Raw genomic sequence first — 21,004 nt, 5'->3', positions numbered from 1 at the left:
TTGCACAACAATGACATCGCAAATGCATTAACTAATCTCATAGTCTTAAGTGTAGCGTGGGGCATGAATTGCTTTCCTTTGAATTAGCAAATTCACTTATTGAGTAATCAGCCTGAAAATAAATCCCAGACAACTTTTTTGGCAGTGTAAGTCTGTGGTCAACCATGAACAGGAACAAAGTCCAGAGTGGTAAACTCTGAACAGGAACAAAGTAAAGTTTGCACGTTGTAAGCTTCCAAGCTGTACAGAGGCTAAATCAGTGGCTTTTTATTAGTGTTTTCTTTTCTTTATTCTTTATTTCTTTTGGCGTCAAGCCCAGTTAGCCCAGTGTCAATTTCAATATGACAAATTCCTGCTTTATTACAGGGACTAAATGTTGCTTTTTAACACACATACTATATCAATTTTGCAATTTAAGAATAATCCCATAAACAACCAGGAATGTGCACTTGATGGATTTAATTTTGAGATTTAAAAATCTAAATGAAATCAACTTATTTTCAGAAGTTTCTATCTATTAAAGATATTTCCATCAGACTAAAAACAGATGCTCTGATGATCACTGGATGCTACTAAACTGACTGGAAAGAGAAAATACTTACTACATATTTTTCCCCGAGAGTAAAGCAGGAATCCTGATTTAAAAGGATGTAACAATACCAAAAACTCAAGGAACAAAATTACCACAATAAGAAGTCCATGATATGATGTTAATCATATAAATTGTATGTAATCAATGATTTGAAAAAAAAAAATCCTTTATTAAATACTAAATCTGATGTGTACAGCATTTGTGTTCATATAAAATTTGTTCTTCCTTTTAACTTAAAGTCCTTCTGCTGTCCTTTAATGAAATAATATAAAAGCAGCCATGAATTCTTGTCGGCAGTGAATGTTTGAATTATGTATGTGCAGCTGCAAAACAAAAACAAATGCAGCAATGGAAAACAGTCCTTTTATAAAATAAAATAGAAGTAAGATAAAGATAGAATTATTAACAATGTAATATCATGGCAGACACTGGTACAGTTTCAAGACATTTTTTATTACAGTATTACAATATTCAATATATTGTTACCTCCTAGCTTATTTACCACTGTGTTAAGATGTAAAACAATGCTTGTACAGAATAATCAGCGTGCTATTGAGTAAATAATAGAATAAAGGAAATACTATAATAGTATAAAACAGAATAAATAATAAATTAATACAATGGCAATGAAATCACTGTATAGTTAAAGCATTTACAATCCGTTAAAACAAGATCTGAAATAAAGCCTTTGAACAGCCATAGTGGCGACAAAAAGTCCAAATTTAAGGCCTTTTGCAGGTTATTCCATGTATAAGATGCACTGTGAGAGAATGACATTTTTCCTGAATCAGTTCTGATTAATAGTTTGTGGAGCAAAAACCTATTCAGTGAGCCAGCACGAAGATTATCTGGATGAAATATAGGGTGGAGGCATCTGGAAATAAATTAAAACCACGCTGGTCCCGCCTCACAGCCAAAGACGGCCAGTTGACCTTTTGGTAAAGATGGCAGTGCTGGGTGCTGCAGGGATCACCAGTAATGAACCTTAGGGCTGAATGGTAGACATCCATCATTAGCATCCATTTCATTTCAATGTAGAGGCTGCACCTTATTCACATATAACATCTTCATAATTCAAAACGGTTAAAAACATTGATTCATCAGTACTTTTTCTTTGGTGAATAGGGCAGTGATAATTATTCTGTATAATAAACATACATTATTCTGATTCCATATAATACAGGAGGACGTTTTCTTTTTTTATTGTGTTCATTTGATGTGGATGGGTATAAATGCTGATCAGTGGTTTATGTCTCCTTTCTATCTGATCTACAGCTGGCTATGAGAGGTCCTCCTGGTCCAGCGGGCATGACGGGAAGATCTGGTCCTGTCGTGAGTAACTTTTGAAAACCTTCTACATACACACCACTCATCTATTCAGTGTAGCATTGATTCGTTTCAGTTTATGAATAACACATTACGATATTAGCACTTTTTCCTGTGAAGGGTTCAACTCAAGCATTCATCATTTCCGAAGACACACCCTGTACGTGCATATGCATTCACTCATGCACACCCAGATGGATTACTGAATGGGCATACCGGACACATGACCAGAGGCCCCTTCAGCGACAACAGCTAAAAAGAAACGCAAAAAGAATCAAAATGACAACGAAGACACACTAAAAGTTAAATGACTACGAAGGGACAGAAATGACAACAAACAAGCACAAAACGGCTACATAGAGACACAATACAACCCCAAGGAAGCATAAGACACACAAAATTACCACAAAAAAACACAAAATGACTACAAAGGGACATAAGACGACAAGAAAAAAACACCAAACGACTACAGAGAAACCCAAAATGAATAAAAGAAAGCAGAATGAGAGACAAAGAGACACAACATGACCATAAAGGGACACAAAATTGCTAAAAAGCGACACAAAGCGACCACAAGAAGACACAAATCAACTACCAAGAAATGCAACACGACCAATAACAGACTGAAAATTATGCAAATTGACAGTATTTTCGTCTGGCTGTTTTGCTTGTATGTAAGAGGGAGAGGGGCCTTTGACTTGTCTGTGCCCAGGAGCCCATTGGGTAGTAATCTGTCCATGTACACACACACACACACATACACACACACTCTTACACCAATCTTGTAATTCTTGGATAAGATCATCCAAGAGATCATTTTGTTGTATATTCACAGTCCAAGTTTGAAATTCTTACATTATGTGTGTTTAGATTTGTATTGTATTCTAGTCCAACCTAAATTCTATTAGTTTGGGATGACCAAATATTTGGCTTTGATGCAGATATGTTCATTCATTAAATTTGTGTATGTGTTTTTTAATAGGGAGGTCCTGGTGCTCCTGGACTTAAAGGTGACAGCGGCGATTCTGGACCACAGGTAATACATTTTATTAACAGAGTGCCTTTCAGGGTACTCAAAGACACTTAGTGGTAAAATGATCAGAAAACACAACACACTTATAATGTTTATTACACAAGTTTTTTCATAGCATTAACCTTGGTTTATTTTGTAATAATGGCCGCTCACTATGCATAATACACAACAATAATCATACTTATAAAACAGCTCTGGGAAGGTGAGTTTTGATTAGTTATTTGGACAGATCAGTGTAGTGAACAGAAGTTTGTAGTGCGAGAAGGTATTACAAAGGGATTTTTTTTACTTTCATGCATCTCAACATTCTGAAAATGTAACTTAAATGTGAATTGTGTTTTCCCCACAGGGACCCAGAGGTCTTCAGGGTGCAACAGGTCCACCAGGGAAATCAGGAAAGAGGGTAAGAGTTCTTTCCAACTAGGATCAACCAGGAGGTTTTTATACTTTATTTTTTTATTGATTCCTCTTCTCCAGATCAGCAACAAAAGATTTAGTTTAAATACCCAAATTTCTAATATTTCACGCCAACAAGAGAGCCAGCATCCACGCTACAGTGCCCAAAGAGAAGAGGCTGCCTCATTTCAAACATGGCCTTATTTCAAATAAGTCAGCTGCACCCAATAATCATCTCTGCGTGTTGTGTAAATTCATAAGGTCATGTTTATTCAACTATAAACTAGTTAGAAAAATGATAGCATCTTCCCTGTGTTTACGCTCTAAAAAACGTCCAAGATAATTGAATATTTTTTCTAATGTGATTTCCATGTAGCCTCACATGATATTTGCGTGTTCTCCAGGGTCGAAACGGAGCTGACGGTGCTCGAGGAATGCCAGGAGAGGCAGGGCCCAAGGTAACATACACATCAGGTCATCCAGTAAACCAGTGTCAAGAGTGTCTGTGGAAGGCGTTTGATGGAGCTGACCATTTGTTTCTGTGCTGTTTCAGGGTGACAGAGGTTTTGATGGCCTCCCCGGTCTTCCTGGAGAAAAAGGGCACAGAGTAAGTATGATTTCGGTGAATGAATATACATCATTAAAGACTTCTATCTGTCTCCAAAAATAAGATCGTAGAGTCTCTTATTTCTCAACCGAAATCCCCATTGAGCACAGTCGATCCATGCCCTGTCTTTAGAGCACCACCAGGCCTGATTGGCAGTTCAAAGGCCGCCTCCCATCCATCTCATGCACGCTCTGGTGTTGACAGATATGAATTCTGAACCACTGGAACTCATTAGGGTGTTTGACCCACTTATGAGAAGGTGGGACCGTCTCCAGAACCACTCAGGCTGCGTTTAACCAAGCTTGGAGTGCTGAGTCTGTGTGTTTGTGGAATTTGGGCCCGCGTAGATAGCCGAAAGAGAGAGGACAGAGATCACAGAGTAGGGTATTTCTAGACAGGCTGTCATGCCTTATCCTATACTGAGTAATTACAGGGCCACCATGGAAGGCCAGCCTTATAGAGCGCTAAAAATAGGAGAAACCATATAGGTCCATGCCAATTGTGGTGACCATTCTTACTGTAGATTAAAGGCAATTTTGTTCCCATTTTTTGTAGTGCTCTTTTCTGAATTTTCGACCCATATTATATACTTTTCAACAAGTGAAAATTAGGAGCTTTTTTCTCTCTTAGCTGCAGGGATCAAGCATCTTGACTCTCTCGTGACCTGACACTCCCCCTCTTTGTTGATGTAGCTTTCCTGTGATCTTTTCTCTCCAGGGAGAACAGGGCCCTACAGGTCCTCCAGGACCTCCAGGAGAGGATGGCCCAAGAGTAAGTAGCTCATCAGTCATCATATAACAACTTTGTTCTCAAAAGTTTCAAAAGGAGCGATATGTAACATTAAGAGTACTAAAATTGACTATGATATGTTGTGTTAGCTTAAACTTAATATACCAGCTTCTCCAACAACAATGCTGCAGCCAGCATGCTCTCCTTTAAAGTTTCTATTCTGGGCTGTGTCACATTTAGTAAAGTTAAAATTGATGTTGAATGGGTTATTGTCTTTTTATGAATTGTAAGAAATCATTGATAATCTTTTAGAAGGAGTAGATGTTTATAACAGTGAAATTAAGAAATATGTTAATGGAGTTTGTCAGGCAGTAAGGCAGGAAAACACTGAACTCCAGCTTCACAGTGTGTGTTTTTAGAGCAGTGGGCTTTCGTTTTCAGGATAACAGGCTTAGATTTACATTTATAGACAACTGACAGTTGTTATAAACAGCTGGTCAATGCAGGACTCATTGTCAAGTTAATGTTGTGCTCATGTTGGACAATATGCTAGCAGAGTCTGTCAAGCAGTGAGGCAGGGAGTCACTAAGCTCAAGCTCCAGAGTGTGTATTTTCAGATTTTTCAGATTGTGTAGCAAATAGGGATTCAACTAATTTGATTTCGCATTTATGGCTCCAATTTACAATTTGGAAGGTAGTGCTAATTTTTTGAACACTAGGGTTTTACATATTTCTCCTTTAAAAATCATTCAAATTACTTTTTCTTTCCATCCACAGGGTGAAGATGGCCAGGTTGGACAGAGAGGTGTGGCTGGAGAGAGTGTAAGTGTATTTTTTATTTATTTATTTATTTGTTTATTTTTTATTTTTTTTGATGACATAGTTGGACAGGATTGTTAAACTTTATGTTGTTTCAGGACAAAGATAAGAATATGATGAATGTATGACCACAAACGTACTAATTTCCTGTGTTACTCTAGGCCCAATTCCCTCATTCCTTCCTCTACATTCATTCTGGCAATTATTTCAATAACAGCCTCACCTCCTCCTCTCTTCTTGCAACTGTGGTGACATTCCTGTCTGGAAGGACCATTGCATTTGTAATCTTGATCTTGCCAAGACAGAATGGCTCTGAATAATAGATCGGAAAATAGAAGCAGGAAGCAGTGTTGCTCTGACATTACCTGTGAGAAATTGCCACATTCTGCCGAGTTCAGTTCAAATGGACAATAGAGTTGCATGAAAGATGCTTGCTTCCTGTCGTACCCAAAACCAAACTTTTAAAGAAACAGTTTCATCACATACTTTGCACCATAAGATGAAAGAGCAAAGTAAGTGCAATGACTTAAGCTGTTGAGATAAGAAATAAATTTCATGTTCAGTCCATGAAATGCTCCTGCAGTACCACTTATGACCACAAGGGGACAGTATTTCACACAGTCAAAACAGATGTAAGGATTTACTTCAGTAAAAGTACTAATACCACAATGTGAAAATACTTAACTACAAGTAAAAGTCCCGAATTCAAAACCTTACTTAGGTTAAGTATGCAAGTGTTATCAGCAAAATGTACTTAGTAAACTATGAATTCTGTCAGTGTTTTACTAATATATGATATACATGATTGATAATATATTTGATGACTAATATGATTAATTTTACTGCTGCATTAATGTGTATTTTGTATTTTACTGCTGTAGATGTTTTAGGTTCAGCTAATATAACTACTTAGTATGGTGTTTGATCTCCAGCAATACATGATACTCCATAAAATCGTCGTATGTTTGTAGCGACAATGTCCTGTGAGAACCATGTATCTCAGCAGTTTTCAGTGGACAGGAAGGGTAAGGAAAATTGCATTCTGAAAAGCAGCTAGTAACTAAAGCAGTCAGACAAATGTTGTGGAGTAAAAAGTACACTATTTGAAAATGGAAAATGCAGGTAAAGTACAAGTGCCTTACGTTTGTCCTTAGTTACAGTCCACCACTGTTTATTGTGTGCCTTTTTCTAAACACAATGCACAGTATCAGGCAAATCAATACAAACCACGATATATATATTTTTTTATTTTGCTTAATTTTCCTTACTTTGCCTTTGTCTTGATATACAGGGTCCTCGAGGTTTGCTTGGTCCCAGAGGGTCTCCCGGTCCTGGAGGACAGCGTGTAAGTGCACCTCCTATATCATTTAACTCTCATACTGCTCATCATTTGCGCTTTCAAAATTTGAGACCATGAGACTCCCCTCTAAGAAGAGCTTGGAAAAGGATGCCCCCCTTAGTTTACAGCTTGTTCAGTTTCTGACGGTGGGATCGTGATTATGTTGTTCGCTGCCATAGCCACTCAACAATGTGCCAAGATAACCTAATATTACTTTTTTACATTTCTTTAATTTTCAAATTCTGATCTCTTTAGGGTCTTCCTGGACTTGATGGACAAGCTGGTCCCAAAGGAAACATGGTGAGAAATATTTATGTTTTACTCCTTTTTAATATTTAGCAAGTGATGATGTAAAATCAGATGGTCAGAAAGTGACTTTGTCAAGACCACCTAAGCGCTAATTTGGCCTGCCTGGGGCCGATTGCAGGTCAGTGACCTTTTACCCTTGTGTAACATGACAAGAATGGAGGTCAAAGGTCATTTGGTGATTAGATATGGTAGATAGAGGTAGGGGTGTCTTATAATAGCTGTTAAACTTTTTCCATAAACTAAAAAGTCTTCAGAGCCCTTAAAGGGATAGTTCAAATCATTTAACGTGAGGTTGTGTGACGTACTTATCCATAATGAGTGTGGCAGACAGAGCCACCAGCATGAAAGCTAAGCAATGTTCTGCTGTGGAGAGGGTCAGAAACAAAAGGTATTTTAACCCCCTAAAACATGTCTACCTAAAAAGAGTCAATATCAGTTTAAGTGTACACTATATCTAGAACATTTTCACTGCTTTACCTCACTGTCAGACGGTCAACCAAACTCCATGGGTGAAATTAGTAATTCTACTGTGCAAAACACAGGAGTTGCATATCTACAGCTGCCTCTATTTGTTAGTTTTTTATTTTATTGTGTGACTTTAGTCTCTTAAAAGGATAGTTTAGATTCACAGAAGTCACACAATAACACAAACAGTCTAACAGATCGAGGTAGTGGTAGAGCAGCAGCTCTTATGTTCTCAGAGGTAAAATTTCGGATTTCACCCATGGAGTTTGGTTGCTTTGTAGAGAGCAATATTTGACTTGTATGATGGGGGTTATATCTGTCTGACAGCAAGCCATGAAAATATACTTAATCTAGTCTACACTTAAACTGATATTGATTTTTTAGGTGGACTTTTTTACGACCCCACACTGATAATCCAAACTATTCCTTTAAGTTTTAGTAAGGGGTGAGACAGAGAGGCCTGTCTGTGGTGGTCCCATCACACATTCAGCTTCCTGGAGGTTCTCAGTGGGACATTTGAAGGAGGGAAACAGATCATTGGTCAGGACAGCTGGGCAAGCCCACATGTTGTCTGTGGTCACTGAGTCATTGAGCTGAAGGAAGAAGCAGCTGTGAAAAGGACACAAAACAACAAGAATAGGTTGTGCTTCTCATTCATTTGTCCAAAGTTGGTGTTGATATCTGAATGTTCTAAGAATCATAGCAGAACACTTCAAAGTGTCCACAGAAGTCGAGCTTCCCAAAGTGTTTATAAACCCTCTTGCCACTCACACCAGCCTCGAACATATGGATGCTTTTAAGACCTCCTTTATGAGTGAGGACCCCAAAGATTTAACTGACTGCATTTGGGTCTTCCATGAATGCCTAACTTTGCATTTTGCACTTAAGGCCCTGCTAACAATCATTTCACTGAATGCAGCGTTTGTATTTGGTGTTTGTTGTAACAGCTGGAGCAGATTTCTTCACAAGGGTCTTTTCTTATATGTTTGCTTTGTGACACACTAAATCTCTGCAGGGATACAACAAACAATCCACCATTCCAGTTAGTCTTATTAACTTTAATCCATACCCAGATAGCTCTGCAGGCCCAACAGCATGTATTCAGAGAAAGCCGTACTTCGTAGCCAAACTTAGATTCTGACCAGCCACCAGATTTCAGGCTTGGCTTTGACAGGAACTAAACATAACTTTGGATGAGGCCAGAACACAGACAGTTCTGCTTCGTGAGCCAGTGGATCACATTTCTCACCACCTTTTTGTCTCTCATTCTTTGATAAAAACAATTCAGGCAGTCTATCCAAGCAAGGTCAACCAAAGTTTTCATCTAACATAGTGACACTTTTTAAGGTTGGAGAGTAATTATAGTTTTGTGTTTTTCATTAGTTTAGATTTTTATTTCATCTTTCTTTTTTTTCCAGTTTAGTTTCAGTTAGTTTCCAGGGTGGGCTGTTTCAGTGTAGTTTTTATTAGTTTCATTATTAGTTTTGTTTTTTTCATTATTATTATTATTATTATTATTATTATTATTATTATTATTGTTATTATTATTGTTGTTGTTGTTGTTGTTGTTGTTGTTGTTGTTGTTGTTGTTGTTGTTGTTGTTGTTGTTGTTATTACCATTATTATTATTAAGGGGGTTATTTCTCAGGGGCAAGATTGATGAAGTTCCTAATAGTTATTTCAATACAAACCAGTCCCTCTATTTTTAATGTAAAAAACTGAAAAAAACTACAAGGAACTGAAAAAACTACAAGGTTTGTCATTGATATTGTGATTTATCAGTGCTCTGTGCACTTTTAAATTCTGTGCTTTTTTGACTGAGTTTGAGCTCAAATAGATTTAGCTTCTTGTGGAATACCCCCGAGGTGCACGTCTTCATTTACAAATAAAGTATATTTTGTTAGACTTTTTGCAATCCTGAACTTTATTGGTTACATAGAGCACTCAGAGCAGAGTGTGGTTTATTCACAGTGGATATCATTGCAAAAAAATGCCCAAAACATTGCAACATGCATCACACTTTTTTAAAGAATGCCTGCTGTGAATTCCTAATCTCAAAAAAAGTCTGCAAATTCCGGGAGGGACTGAAACACTTTGTGAAGACAGCTGACTCACAGTCATGAACTCACAGTCTCAGCCTGAATAAACATATGCAGCAATACCTCCTCATGCTTGTTGTATTTCCAAATTTGACCACATTACCAAAGACTAACACTAAAGACATTTCCTGTATAGTTCTATTTTATTTTAGTTAGTTTTGCAAATTCACAATATTGTACCAGTTAGATTTTGTTTTTTTTCCAAAGTCTAGTTTATTTGAGTTAACTAAAATGTTTTTTCACACCTAGTTTTAGGTTTTAGTGGTTGTAGTTAACTGTAATAACCTTGTTTCCCAGTCAACACAGTCTTTACCTGTATCTGAACTCTTTGGAATGTTGTTTTTTCAGTAGCTGTTCAGATTAAAAGCACACAATAGATTTTTTTTGCAGCAATTGAAAATATTAATTGCATCCTCCTCTGTTTCTTTGTCATGTTCAGGGTCCACAAGGAGAGCCAGGTCCTCCTGGACAACAGGGTCTGCCTGGTCCTCATGTAAGTTTCACTTCTTTCCTCTCTTTGTCTTTGTAGCTATCTCTTTTTTCTAACTCCTGTCTCTCCTATCATGTCTCTTCATCCCTCTCTTCTCCTCTCTCATTGCCATATCTATTGCTCAAAGGGGAGAACTATAAACACCTCCTGTCTTGATCAAGTGTTTGCAGAAATGCTTTTCTTCTGCTCTCCTTCTTCTTTCTTCTTTTTCCCCATCCTTCATTTTATATTTCATAGCCACTTTATGGTGCCTTCCGCAAAGCTAAAATCAAAATAGAGAGAACTTTACAAGTGTTCACCAACATTGTTTCTCTGTTGTCACAAAGAAGAAAAACATCCTGTCTGTCCTGCTGAGACGAGACATATTGTACTGATTTGATAGCACTTTAACCTGATTACATTGTCCAGTTGGTGGCACAGTGAAAAATATTCCACTTTGGAGACATCTTTAATACAAACCAGTACACCCAGTATTGTAGCCAGGGCTAAATGACCATTGCCAGGTAAGATTTTCAGTCCTGCTGACGCTCGCAGTATGGACAGGATGGCGTCATTCCCCTGGAAAGTATTAGTGGGGACCTGTCCTGATGGTATACAGGTTGAATAAATAATAACTTCATTTTAGTTATACCTGGCGAGAGGCGGATTGATGCCTTCCAGGGAAGGCATTGGCCCATAGAAAAATAACACAGCTCACTTATTTTAAGTGTTAATAACTTTTTTCATTCATCATGGAGCAATTTTTCAAGACATCTGCAAGATGTGTGACTTCGAAATGACTGCAGAAAAGAACAAACCTCCTTTTGCGCAGCTGAATGAACACATCTGAACACATCTGCATGAAACAGCTAAGCAACAAAAACAAAAGTCTGGAATTTTTGAGGGAAGAAGATGAATAAGTTACAAAATAAGCAAATTACAAATACAGCACACCATAAAAAAATTAGGTATAGACTTTCTCAAATGGACAAAACAGGTGTTCATTTCCCTCAAATGTTCATTTTGAGTCAAAATCATGTAAAAAAAAAAAAAGACAAGATTTGTCTAGTAACACACATATTTTGTTTGTCTTTCAGGGTCTTGTTGGTCCTCAAGGTCCAATCGGTCCTCCTGGAGAAAAAGTAAGTAAAGAGGGAACCCAGTCACCCCTTCAGTCAGTCCTCCCACCACAAGTCTGCTCTGCTGCCCCGATAAGTGAATGTTTCAGCCCAGACCTCATAAGTGATTCTGCAGATTCACTGCTGTCTGAGGCTATAGGCTTTACTGGCTTCTCTAAAGGCTAAAACACACACACAGACACACACTCACTATATTCTATTGATCTACTATCTGTCTGTCTGTTTAACTTCTGTTTTATCACTTTCTCTTTGTAGGGACCTCAAGGTAAACAGGGTTTGGCTGGCCTCGCTGGTGCTGATGGCCCTCCTGTAAGTAACACACCTGACTCCTTTATCATTTTTACATCATTCAGTCAAACTACTGACTGAGAAGACACTCAGCTGTTGATAAAATAAATCTCTTGAATTTATTTTATAGGGTCACCCAGGAAAAGAAGGCCCTGCAGGTGAAAAAGGAGCACCCGTAAGTATAAGATAGTTTGGTTATTAACTTAGATCTTACAGGCATTGGTTAAGTAATTAAACTGTAACCAGGGACAGAAAGATACGGTGTCTTGGACAGTAGAGAAACTTATCACAAAGTAAAGTATTACTTTTATGTGTCATTGTGGAATATATATCATTTTAAATATTAGGTGTCCAAATTCGATAAACATCAGGTGACACTGTAGGGCTGCACGCTTTGCTAAAAAAGTCATATCGTGATTATTTTGACTACAGTTGTGATTGTGGTATGCGATATGATTAATGGAAATGCTCGGTTTTGCATCACAATTATCATATGCACCGAAAGAAAAAGTTTAAAATCATGATCATGTGATATTTATTTGGGTCTGTATCAAACGATCATGTTTTATTTTATCTGGAAAACAAGATTTTTTTCATTATAGTGCTGTTTTTACATACATTCTTCCTTGCTATTGCGATTAATCGTGCAGCCCTACACTGGCATGAGCTCTACACTACGTCATACACGCACTTACACACTGTAATGGTGTTCAAAGTAAAATAAAGCTTTTTGCCACTGTGAGAAAAAGTGTGTCTGTTTAAATTATCAGTGCTGTATACCATATCAGAAACAGGTTTGCATTTGTACTGCAGTTTGCAGTGAAGCATTTATTGAACAAGCAGTTAGAAATGAACAAGAAACATAAACTCAACCAGCAGAGCAGGGTGTTGTTTTCGTCTTTATGAAGAACACTTGTGACAATTGGCTGCGAGCAAAATCATTTAACTAGTCTTTTTTTTCTCAATCTGGGCGCCAAAAGGATTGAATGCAGGCATTGTTTGACTGGAGAAGTTTCAATAACACTCGGTGCTGGGTTTCAATAGATACTTTAAAAGTATTGAGTAAAGATACCCAGAACTATCAACCAGTGAGAAGGAAAATACAAAGTGCAAGGAAGGAACAAGTAGTAGAACTTCCATGGCAGACCAGAGTGAGTCAGTGAAGTGATGCAACAAAGTTATTAAACTATATTTATTATGTAGACTGGGAAAAACATTCAGTTTGGGACAATGGTTATTAAATCTGGGACAGTGGAAAGTAGAAGTCGGGACAGTTGTGAGACACTGAGAAAGAAAGTTCATTTTGAACCCCACTTACAGAAAAGTCTATAATTGCAGTTGTTTCTCAGAGATTCTTCACAAGTGTAACTGCACAAGGAAAAGGCCAAGACAGACCCACATTGTGTGCCAGTAGGGCGAGGTTTAATATAACCCCACAATTCAGATAATATCTGTTAAGCTGTCTCAAAAATAGAACTCACTAAATTGGCCTACTCAGTCTTTTCTGTGATTGCTGTAATCTTGTGATTTTCTATGATTGCCTCAATAATGTTTTAATTGACATTCAGGAAACGCATTTCCATAAATTTGGTTACAGATATTGAACGCATACATCATTAATTTATCTTTGTCTGAAATGTCCTATTTTGAGATCCATACAAACACAAGGGAGGATAAAAACAAAAACAGTCAAACTATGTAGAGTTAGGCATACAGTAAAATTATAGCTTTGTAAAAAAGCTACAGGGCCAACCATTGTTGAGGTACAAATCCAAAAACGGCATCGCCTCGCTCTCTATGGGCACATGACATCTTTTTTTACCTTTTTATTAATATAATGTTGCACCTACAGGTATCACTTGAAGTCTTATTTTTCTAATAAGAATTTTCCTTTAAGCATTTCAGAGCTGAGCGGTGTTCCTCCGTTCTTTATGTTGCACAGAAGTGTTCTTCCTTTTGCCATGCAATTCTAATATCTAATTCATTAGGAGTAGAGTCTGTGTCTTAATGATTGTAATATTTTCCTCTATTTATATTCTGTTATAACAGTTTTCCACATTTTTAGAGTCAGTTTTATCCATGGGTTTTCAACATAGCCTTGTAGGTCATTAATTTTGTTTTCTTATACATAACTTTATTCAGTATCTTTTTGCAGGTTCACTGTTATTAAGAAATTGCTGGATATCAATGAATAAATCTCTAGTGAAGTTATTTAATACAGCACAGACACGCTGCTGTAAATGTTGATGCATACTTATAGTATATAGCATACTTCACCAATCACATAACACTTTTCTCAATCTTTTAGGGTCATCCTGGTCCTATGGGATCCATCGGCTACCCTGGGCCTCGTGGTGTGAAAGTAAGCACTATCTTAGTCATGCAGTACCACTCTGCCATGATGAATTTCCATTTTCCCTGAATCTCATTCTATTTTCCTCTCTCCTCAGGGTGCGGAGGGAATCAGAGGCCTTAAAGGTGGCAAAGGAGAAAAGGTAAATGCTCCCGCAGTCCTCTCCTTATGCTGATTGACAGATGTCATTTCTCTAAATATTGAGAGAAGTAATTCTGTCTCAAATGAGGCTTCCTTGGAATCCGGCAAGTGGAAAAAACTCTTAAGGGCCCATCAGGCTGGCAGTTAAACCCTCATGCCACTGAGCTGTAATGGGGTGTGGAACATTAAACCAGAATGAGGCTGTTTGTAGGGACGTTTCACTGGAGACCGATCTGTTGCAATTGTTTGGCTGGGTCTTTGTGGTTGAACTTGGCCTGTTGCAACCTCTGTGCCACTGCATCGTTTTTCCTCTCAACCGTCCGGAAATTGAAGCCCTTCAGAGATTACCTAAAATACTGAACATGTTGTGAAACGCTCTTCTACTTTGATACTTTTCTTACTTTTCCTGAGGGACGAGTATTTCTCCAGTCCTAAGTTGCACATTATGTTATATGCTTATCATATTTTATTGTGTTATGATTTAGTATCTTAGTGGATGCGTGCATAAAAATATGTCAGAAAATTGGCATCTGAAAACAGCTGTCATGAACCAGTGATAGCAGTGCTTGGGGGGAAAAACGAACGCTGTATTCTAGATGTTAACCACCAGATGTCAGTAGAACAGCACAGACAAAGCGAGACAGTGAGCCATAACTTCAAAACTGTTCATGTGAATGCTGCATTAAAGTGGCCACTAGGTGTCAGTATTAAACTGTCCTAAACTGTTGACTGCCAGCAGCACCATGATACTGATGGAAAACTTTCACTATGATTTAGTCACTGAAGTTGTCTGTCAGAATTCGTCCTTCCTTTTCCACTCAGCCTCTCCCTACCATACCCTTATTTTTGCCAGCTTTTAGCAGGGGTCAGGAGTATTTTGGGAGGGATAGAAGGTCAACAGTATATATCACATTGTTTAAATTGTTTACATCATCTGAAAGCTGGAACCTGAAGATCAATTTAAGACGCAGCCCAGCTGTGTTAGTTTTATATAAAAAATAAATCTGTTAAAAAAAAAAAAAAAAGTAGTGTCTTTAGGTGTCACCACTCTTCTAAATAAGGGTTTCAGAGGGTTCTTCATTAAGGGCTGAAGTTCTTCCCAGAACCATTTGCTTTTGAAGAACTCTTTTTGAATGAGGAGTTTGTCAAGACTTCTTTGTAAGACTAACAATTCCATTAAGAACCCTTTTCATCCAAAAAACCCTTTTTGGAAGAAAAAGTTCTTCAGAACTGAAGAACTGTTTTTCAAGGTTTCTTTGCACAATAAAAGCGTTCTGAGTAGAACCCCCTTGGTGGGTTGTAGATGAAACCCATGGAATATAAAAAGATTCTTGGTAGAACACTCTGGGTTGGTTCTAGATAAAACCCTTGGAGTATAAAAGTGTTCCTGGATGGGTTCTTGTTAGCACCCTTAGAAGATGAAAAGGTTCTGGATAGAGCACCCAGAGAGTGTTCCATTACACCACAGAAGGGTTCTCTGTAGAACATCTCATAGGGCATTCCTGGTGGAAACTTTCATAGATGGTTCTAGTATAACCATTTATGGGAACCATGTAAGATTCTCCCATGGGAATAAGCTAAAGAACCTTTATGGTTCTAGTTAGCACCTTTATTTCTAAGAGTGTATTCAGGGTTTCCGCAAGTCCTTAAAAAGTCTCAAATCTAATAATCTGAATTTAGGCTTTAAAATGTCGTAAATACTATCTTGACAGGTCTTAAAAAATGTATTGGATTATGATGTTAATGATAGTCATTAAAGTTATAAGAAGTTGAACTTGACGTTGAAGTTATAACACTTTCTAAAGCTGGGGTACAATCTGTATTAATCACGCTTTCATTCACCAACTACAAAACAAAACCAGCATGGAACCAGTATCCACAACCACTGATAATCATGTGTACACACAGTTTTGTGGCCCCTGTCACTGTGAAATAGATCTTTTGGGTTGATACAATGTATTAAACAGTTTTGGTGCACAGTTTAAGTATTTTTTGACACCTAAAATGGTCAAAAATCCCTGCAAAATACCAGCTTAGGATAACAAGAGCTCGAGGAACGCCACTGAAAAATTCATGCTGAGATTTGGTACCAAAAACTTCTGACATTTTGGAGATGTCTGCAAGAACTGAATATTTTGGCAATTTGATGCTGTTGTGGAGATAGCTCATAGACTCCTGTATTGTTAATATACCTGGGAAAGCCATCCATCCTCTGAAAGCCCCAGGTCTCTAGTTTGTGGTTTTGAAGTTTCATGAGGCTGTGATTATCCCAGATGTTAAAATTTTATACAGGCAATTTCAAAACATTAAAACCTGCTACAGTCTCAGAAAGAGAGTAATCGCGGCTGTGGACATCACCACAGAGTTGAAGAGGTTCAACTATTTAATTGTGAACTGTTCTGCTGGATTTGATTAGTTTTGTCTCTGTGATACAAGATAAAACACTCTAACTCTCTAAACAATGATCTTTTTTCTCTCTTTCATCTTCAGGGAGAGGATGGATTCCCCGGCTTCAAAGGCGACATGGGTCTCAAGGGCGACAAGGTGAATCATCACCTCTAAAGAGAATACTGATGTTTGCTGTTGCAGAGACTGATAGGGTGACGCTGTTTACATTTGTTTTCTTTGCACCAAAGGGTGAGGTTGGTGTACTAGGACCCAGAGGAGAGGATGGCCCTGAGGGCCCCAAGGGCAAGTCAGGACCCAACGGAGAAGCAGGTCCCCAAGGATTAGCTGGAGAGAAGGTAAATAATCATTGCTTTTCAATCAATGCTATGCTTTATGTGATGATAAAATGTTACAACATTTGTATGCTTTCTCATATATGAGTAGATGTAGGAAAATAAGGTCTGTTTTAATGCTGATGTGGGATCAAAACCAGACCAGGGTCAAGACTGCTCTTTTTCACAGATACTTTTAATGAACTGGAGAGGAGACAGTCTAAAGAGAGCAGTTTACTATAGATTTACACCTGTCCTGATAAGATTTTCTCCACCTCTCTTCAGCTCTACAACAGTCCCATTTAATTGGCTTTATGTTCCCAGCGTTTCGCTGCAGAGCTTTGATCTCACCACAGAATATCTTGCTTCGTGGTGCTGCTGTATTTATACTCTAACAAATAAGTATTAAAGGGTACAACAAGATCTTCGCACTTCAGATTAAAGGATTAGAATATAAATCATGACTTTGAAGAGAAATATGAATGCTTCAGCAGAGCTTTGATCAATGAGTCTTTTTCTTAGGACATAGGCTTGGATTGATCCAATTTGTGGCTAAAATGACATAAAAACAGTAATGATGTCAGAGTAATTGTGATTTAAGCAACCACAGAGAGGAAGTGCTTAGAAATGATTAGAAATTATGATGTACATAAGACCTACATGACACCATGCACATGGATGTTGTCATAAAGTGTCATTCTGTCAATATTGTCATTTCTTAATGCAAAGGTGACATTATTTGAGATGCCTTTGTTATGACAACTTGACGTTAACCAAAACAACCTAACTTGTCATAACCATGCCATAGAAAAACCTAATTATGAAACAAGTCAAAGTCCAATTCATTTAAACAGCCCTATACCACTTTATTTGAAAGAGTGGGCATAAGACTGACATGACATTGTCATAACCATGATATTACACCTGTTTTCCACATCTTCTACAGGTCAGTTCAATGCAAAATTGACATTGTTTAGGATTTCTTTGTTATGACAACTTGGTGGACCAAGACATTATTATTAATTATTAATTATGATTAATAACACAGATGAGCTAATCCCACCTGGTGCGAATACAGACTGTGGTTTAATTTTGCTACTTATGCACAATATGAATTATACATATTACATCTTAATTTAAATTATATAATATCAGTGCAGTTGTACAGTACAAGTACCAAATTACCAGCACCAGAGTCAGCATTGGATTCATAATAATAAAAAAAAAGAAATGACTTGATTTAAATTCAAAAGCAGTTACATCAGATTTTGTGTACTTCTTAATGACCATACACTGTATAAAGTGACCAAAATGGACCAAAGTGAAGTCACATTTGGGATTAAAAGCAGAGCAGTCCTCTACATGGATGATGTCACGTTCATAAACATGGTATTAAAAAATTTCCACTCTGGAAGTTAAACTCTGCTTATAAGTTTATTGCTTTTTGCAATGCTTCTGTGAACTTAACTGCACTATGACAATTCATCATCTTTTTTTTTTTTTTCCTTTTCTTCTTTTTTTAGGGAAAACTTGGAGTCCCTGGATTGCCCGGATACCCTGGCAGACAAGGCTCTAAGGTGTGTGATGAGAGTAAAGCTACACATGACTGATCAATGCAGAGAAATTCTCATTGTGTAAGCCGTCACTCCACTGGGAGGTCAGAGATCACGGTCAGCTGTAGGTGTTCGGCATCTTGGTCAAGGGCGGTTCAGGGGCAGGAGGCAACAATCTCTGCTCACAACACTGCATTTCAGTGTGAAACTATCATGATTATGTATGTGCACATAATTCATGTATATATGCATATGTACTGTATATATGAGGGGCTGTACAAGCCATGATTCATTTTAGCCTGCTCACATATATACATTCTCTTTTCACTTACATATATTGCCATTTTCGCATATGTATATACTTGCCACTCACGTAAATGCATTTAGTCTCATCTTTGTTTGGTATCCACCACATGGGAGAATATAGGCTCCGAGGCTTTTCTGCCAGAAAGCTTTCCCAACATGTGGTTAGGAGGGTTTCTTTTAAGCGAAACCGTGATCTCTCCAAAACCTAATCAGGTAGTTTTGCTGCCAAACTGTGACAGAAAACTGTGACAGAAATATGTCAGCTAAATATGAAAAGAAATCAACAAACTTCACATGGGAGTCAGACCCCAATATCCTGAGTGGATTTCATGTGTTTATGTGTTCCATGTATTCCACCACAATCTGCTTCTAGTCGGGCAAAGAGTGTTGTGGACTTTCTGTCAGAAAGTCCTGTAGGCTAACTTCCCCCCATGTGCTGGTACCCATTACTTTTACTGACACAGTTGGGTTCTCCTTAAGCAGTGGCAGTTAAGAAAAGTGAAAAGAAACTCAAATGTAATTGCTGAGTGACCTAAAATGGATTTCAGACAGACAGACTTGCAGGCTTTACCTAAAATGTCTAAAATGGAGGATCGGTTACTCAACCATGGAAGTAAAGTTTCCCATAACTTTTCCTTTAACTGCCAAGTTGGAAGCTAACTTCAACGTTGTGCAAGTCTTGCACATGTATTTTCTGGTTTCAGAGACAATTTTTTTTTCAATTCATTGCTTTCACTGACACAGGAAGTTTCTTCTTAAGCAGAAATTCACTCTCAAAACAGAAAATACATGTGTGAGGCTTGCACAAATTCTGCTCATATTTTGCCATGTAAGGCCTGAAATACTGTCTGAAATCCACTTTCAAATTTGTGGAATTTGATCTGGACTGTGTCCACTGTAGTCCGGATGTGAAAAAAAAGAAGTGAAAGCTCATGTTTTTTGCAGTTTCACGAGTATGGAATAAGTAAGAATAATTTGAAAGTGGATTTCAAACAGAGTTAAGGCTTTAGCTAAAATGTCTGACACACTGTCAAAATGGTAAGTGGTGCAAAAAACAGAAGATCAGTTGCTCGGCAATGGAAGTAACTTTGTCCTAATGTCTCCTTTAACTGCTCCTGCTCAAGTAGGAATTTCCTATGTCACTGAAAGTAATGGATACCTAAAAAGATGAGACAACATACATGCATGTGGGTGTGTATGTATAGACATGCATGTGCGAGTGAAATTATATGTATGTGAATATGTATAAATATGAGAGGGTCAGACTGAATTATGTCTTGTATGTCCCTTGGTTTGTATACCTATGTGAATGTTAACTGTACACTACAGAACATTTTGTCTGATCAACATCCACACATCTGAACTTTCTCTCATCCGCCTTTACAAAATCTGCTAACTTGCAGACTAACCCTTACTCACACAAGCACAAACCTAAGCAGACACCCACTGTACTCTCACCATAGCCCCTGGTGGAAGTCTAAGTGGCACGGTCACCTGCTGGACTCATCAGCTGTCCTCCCTCCTTAAACTCCTCCAGGCATTATCTAACGGTCTTGGCATTGTTTGCACTGTAGCGCTGACCGCTGTGCCACGACTCCCCTATCAAGATATGCTGCTGCAGCTGCTTCCCCCATGCTGCTGTCAGCACTGACAGCTTGGCACTGATATGACGGGTCAGATACACCTACTCTCACAATGTCCACATAGGCAAGTCTGCCGCTCTGTCTGTTAATGTCAGCAGGATCTGATCTGAGATGAGCGTGGCACACAGATTAATAAGAGACCTGAACAAATTATATAAAGTGGGAGAGACATGGAGAAAATAAGATACAGTTCCAGTTCCAGTGTCGAGTATAATGTGACTAATTTGCAAGCAATTTTGTCAGCTGATATTTCACTCTTGAAAATCTTCTCATCAGTGGAATCAGTGTAGTAATTATGTAGTAAAAATATGTGGAAAATGCAAAAACAAAGAGGGTATTCTTTTGTTTTTATTAAAAAATAATTTAAACAACGGCCACCCACAAGGGTTCCCAGTGGAGCCCAAGATCAGATCTTATTTTCAGACTTTCTATACTTCAAAAATTATTTTGGGGAGACAATAAAGGTGTGATATAAACAGTGCCACAGTCTCCTCTCTGTAGTCTGTATTTGGAGAGCTTTATTTCTAAAAAGAAATGAGAGCATTTAAAAACAGTGACACCTACTCTAAGTTAAAACAAAGCTGTCTGGTGTAACTTATTATAAGGATGTCTTTATAGAGCAAAATCTATTAGTTCAAAGATAATTTACTTTATATCTGACTGGAGCATAAGGAAAAG

The 21,004-nt window shown here is 37.9% G+C and overlaps 1 protein-coding gene across 3 annotated transcripts in view; it reads left to right on the top strand.

Annotated features, from left to right (window-relative positions):
* Nucleotides 1-21,004, top strand: part of LOC146317878 (collagen alpha-1(XI) chain-like) — a 135,925-nt gene that overhangs the window by 48,872 nt on the left and 66,049 nt on the right. For all 3 annotated transcript variants that reach the window (XM_084733067.1, XM_084733066.1, XM_084733065.1), the window contains 18 exons: nt 1,868-1,924; nt 2,901-2,954; nt 3,301-3,354; nt 3,752-3,805; nt 3,901-3,954; nt 4,672-4,725; nt 5,461-5,505; nt 6,794-6,847; nt 7,097-7,141; nt 10,154-10,207; nt 11,281-11,325; nt 11,578-11,631; nt 11,741-11,785; nt 13,919-13,972; nt 14,061-14,105; nt 16,595-16,648; nt 16,741-16,848; nt 18,348-18,401. In XM_084733067.1, the coding sequence (XP_084589193.1) occupies nt 1,868-1,924; nt 2,901-2,954; nt 3,301-3,354; nt 3,752-3,805; nt 3,901-3,954; nt 4,672-4,725; nt 5,461-5,505; nt 6,794-6,847; nt 7,097-7,141; nt 10,154-10,207; nt 11,281-11,325; nt 11,578-11,631; nt 11,741-11,785; nt 13,919-13,972; nt 14,061-14,105; nt 16,595-16,648; nt 16,741-16,848; nt 18,348-18,401 (984 nt within the window). The remainder of the gene's footprint in view (nt 1-1,867; nt 1,925-2,900; nt 2,955-3,300; nt 3,355-3,751; nt 3,806-3,900; nt 3,955-4,671; nt 4,726-5,460; nt 5,506-6,793; nt 6,848-7,096; nt 7,142-10,153; nt 10,208-11,280; nt 11,326-11,577; nt 11,632-11,740; nt 11,786-13,918; nt 13,973-14,060; nt 14,106-16,594; nt 16,649-16,740; nt 16,849-18,347; nt 18,402-21,004) is intronic.

The sequence above is a fragment of the Lutjanus erythropterus genome, chromosome 12, assembly GCF_056507025.1.
Source record: "Lutjanus erythropterus isolate fLutEry1 chromosome 12, fLutEry1.hap2, whole genome shotgun sequence".
Classification (NCBI taxonomy): domain Eukaryota; kingdom Metazoa; phylum Chordata; class Actinopteri; order Lutjaniformes; family Lutjanidae; genus Lutjanus; species Lutjanus erythropterus.
The sequence above is the reverse complement of the archived record's forward strand: the minus strand, read 5'-3'. Positions and strand labels throughout refer to the sequence as shown.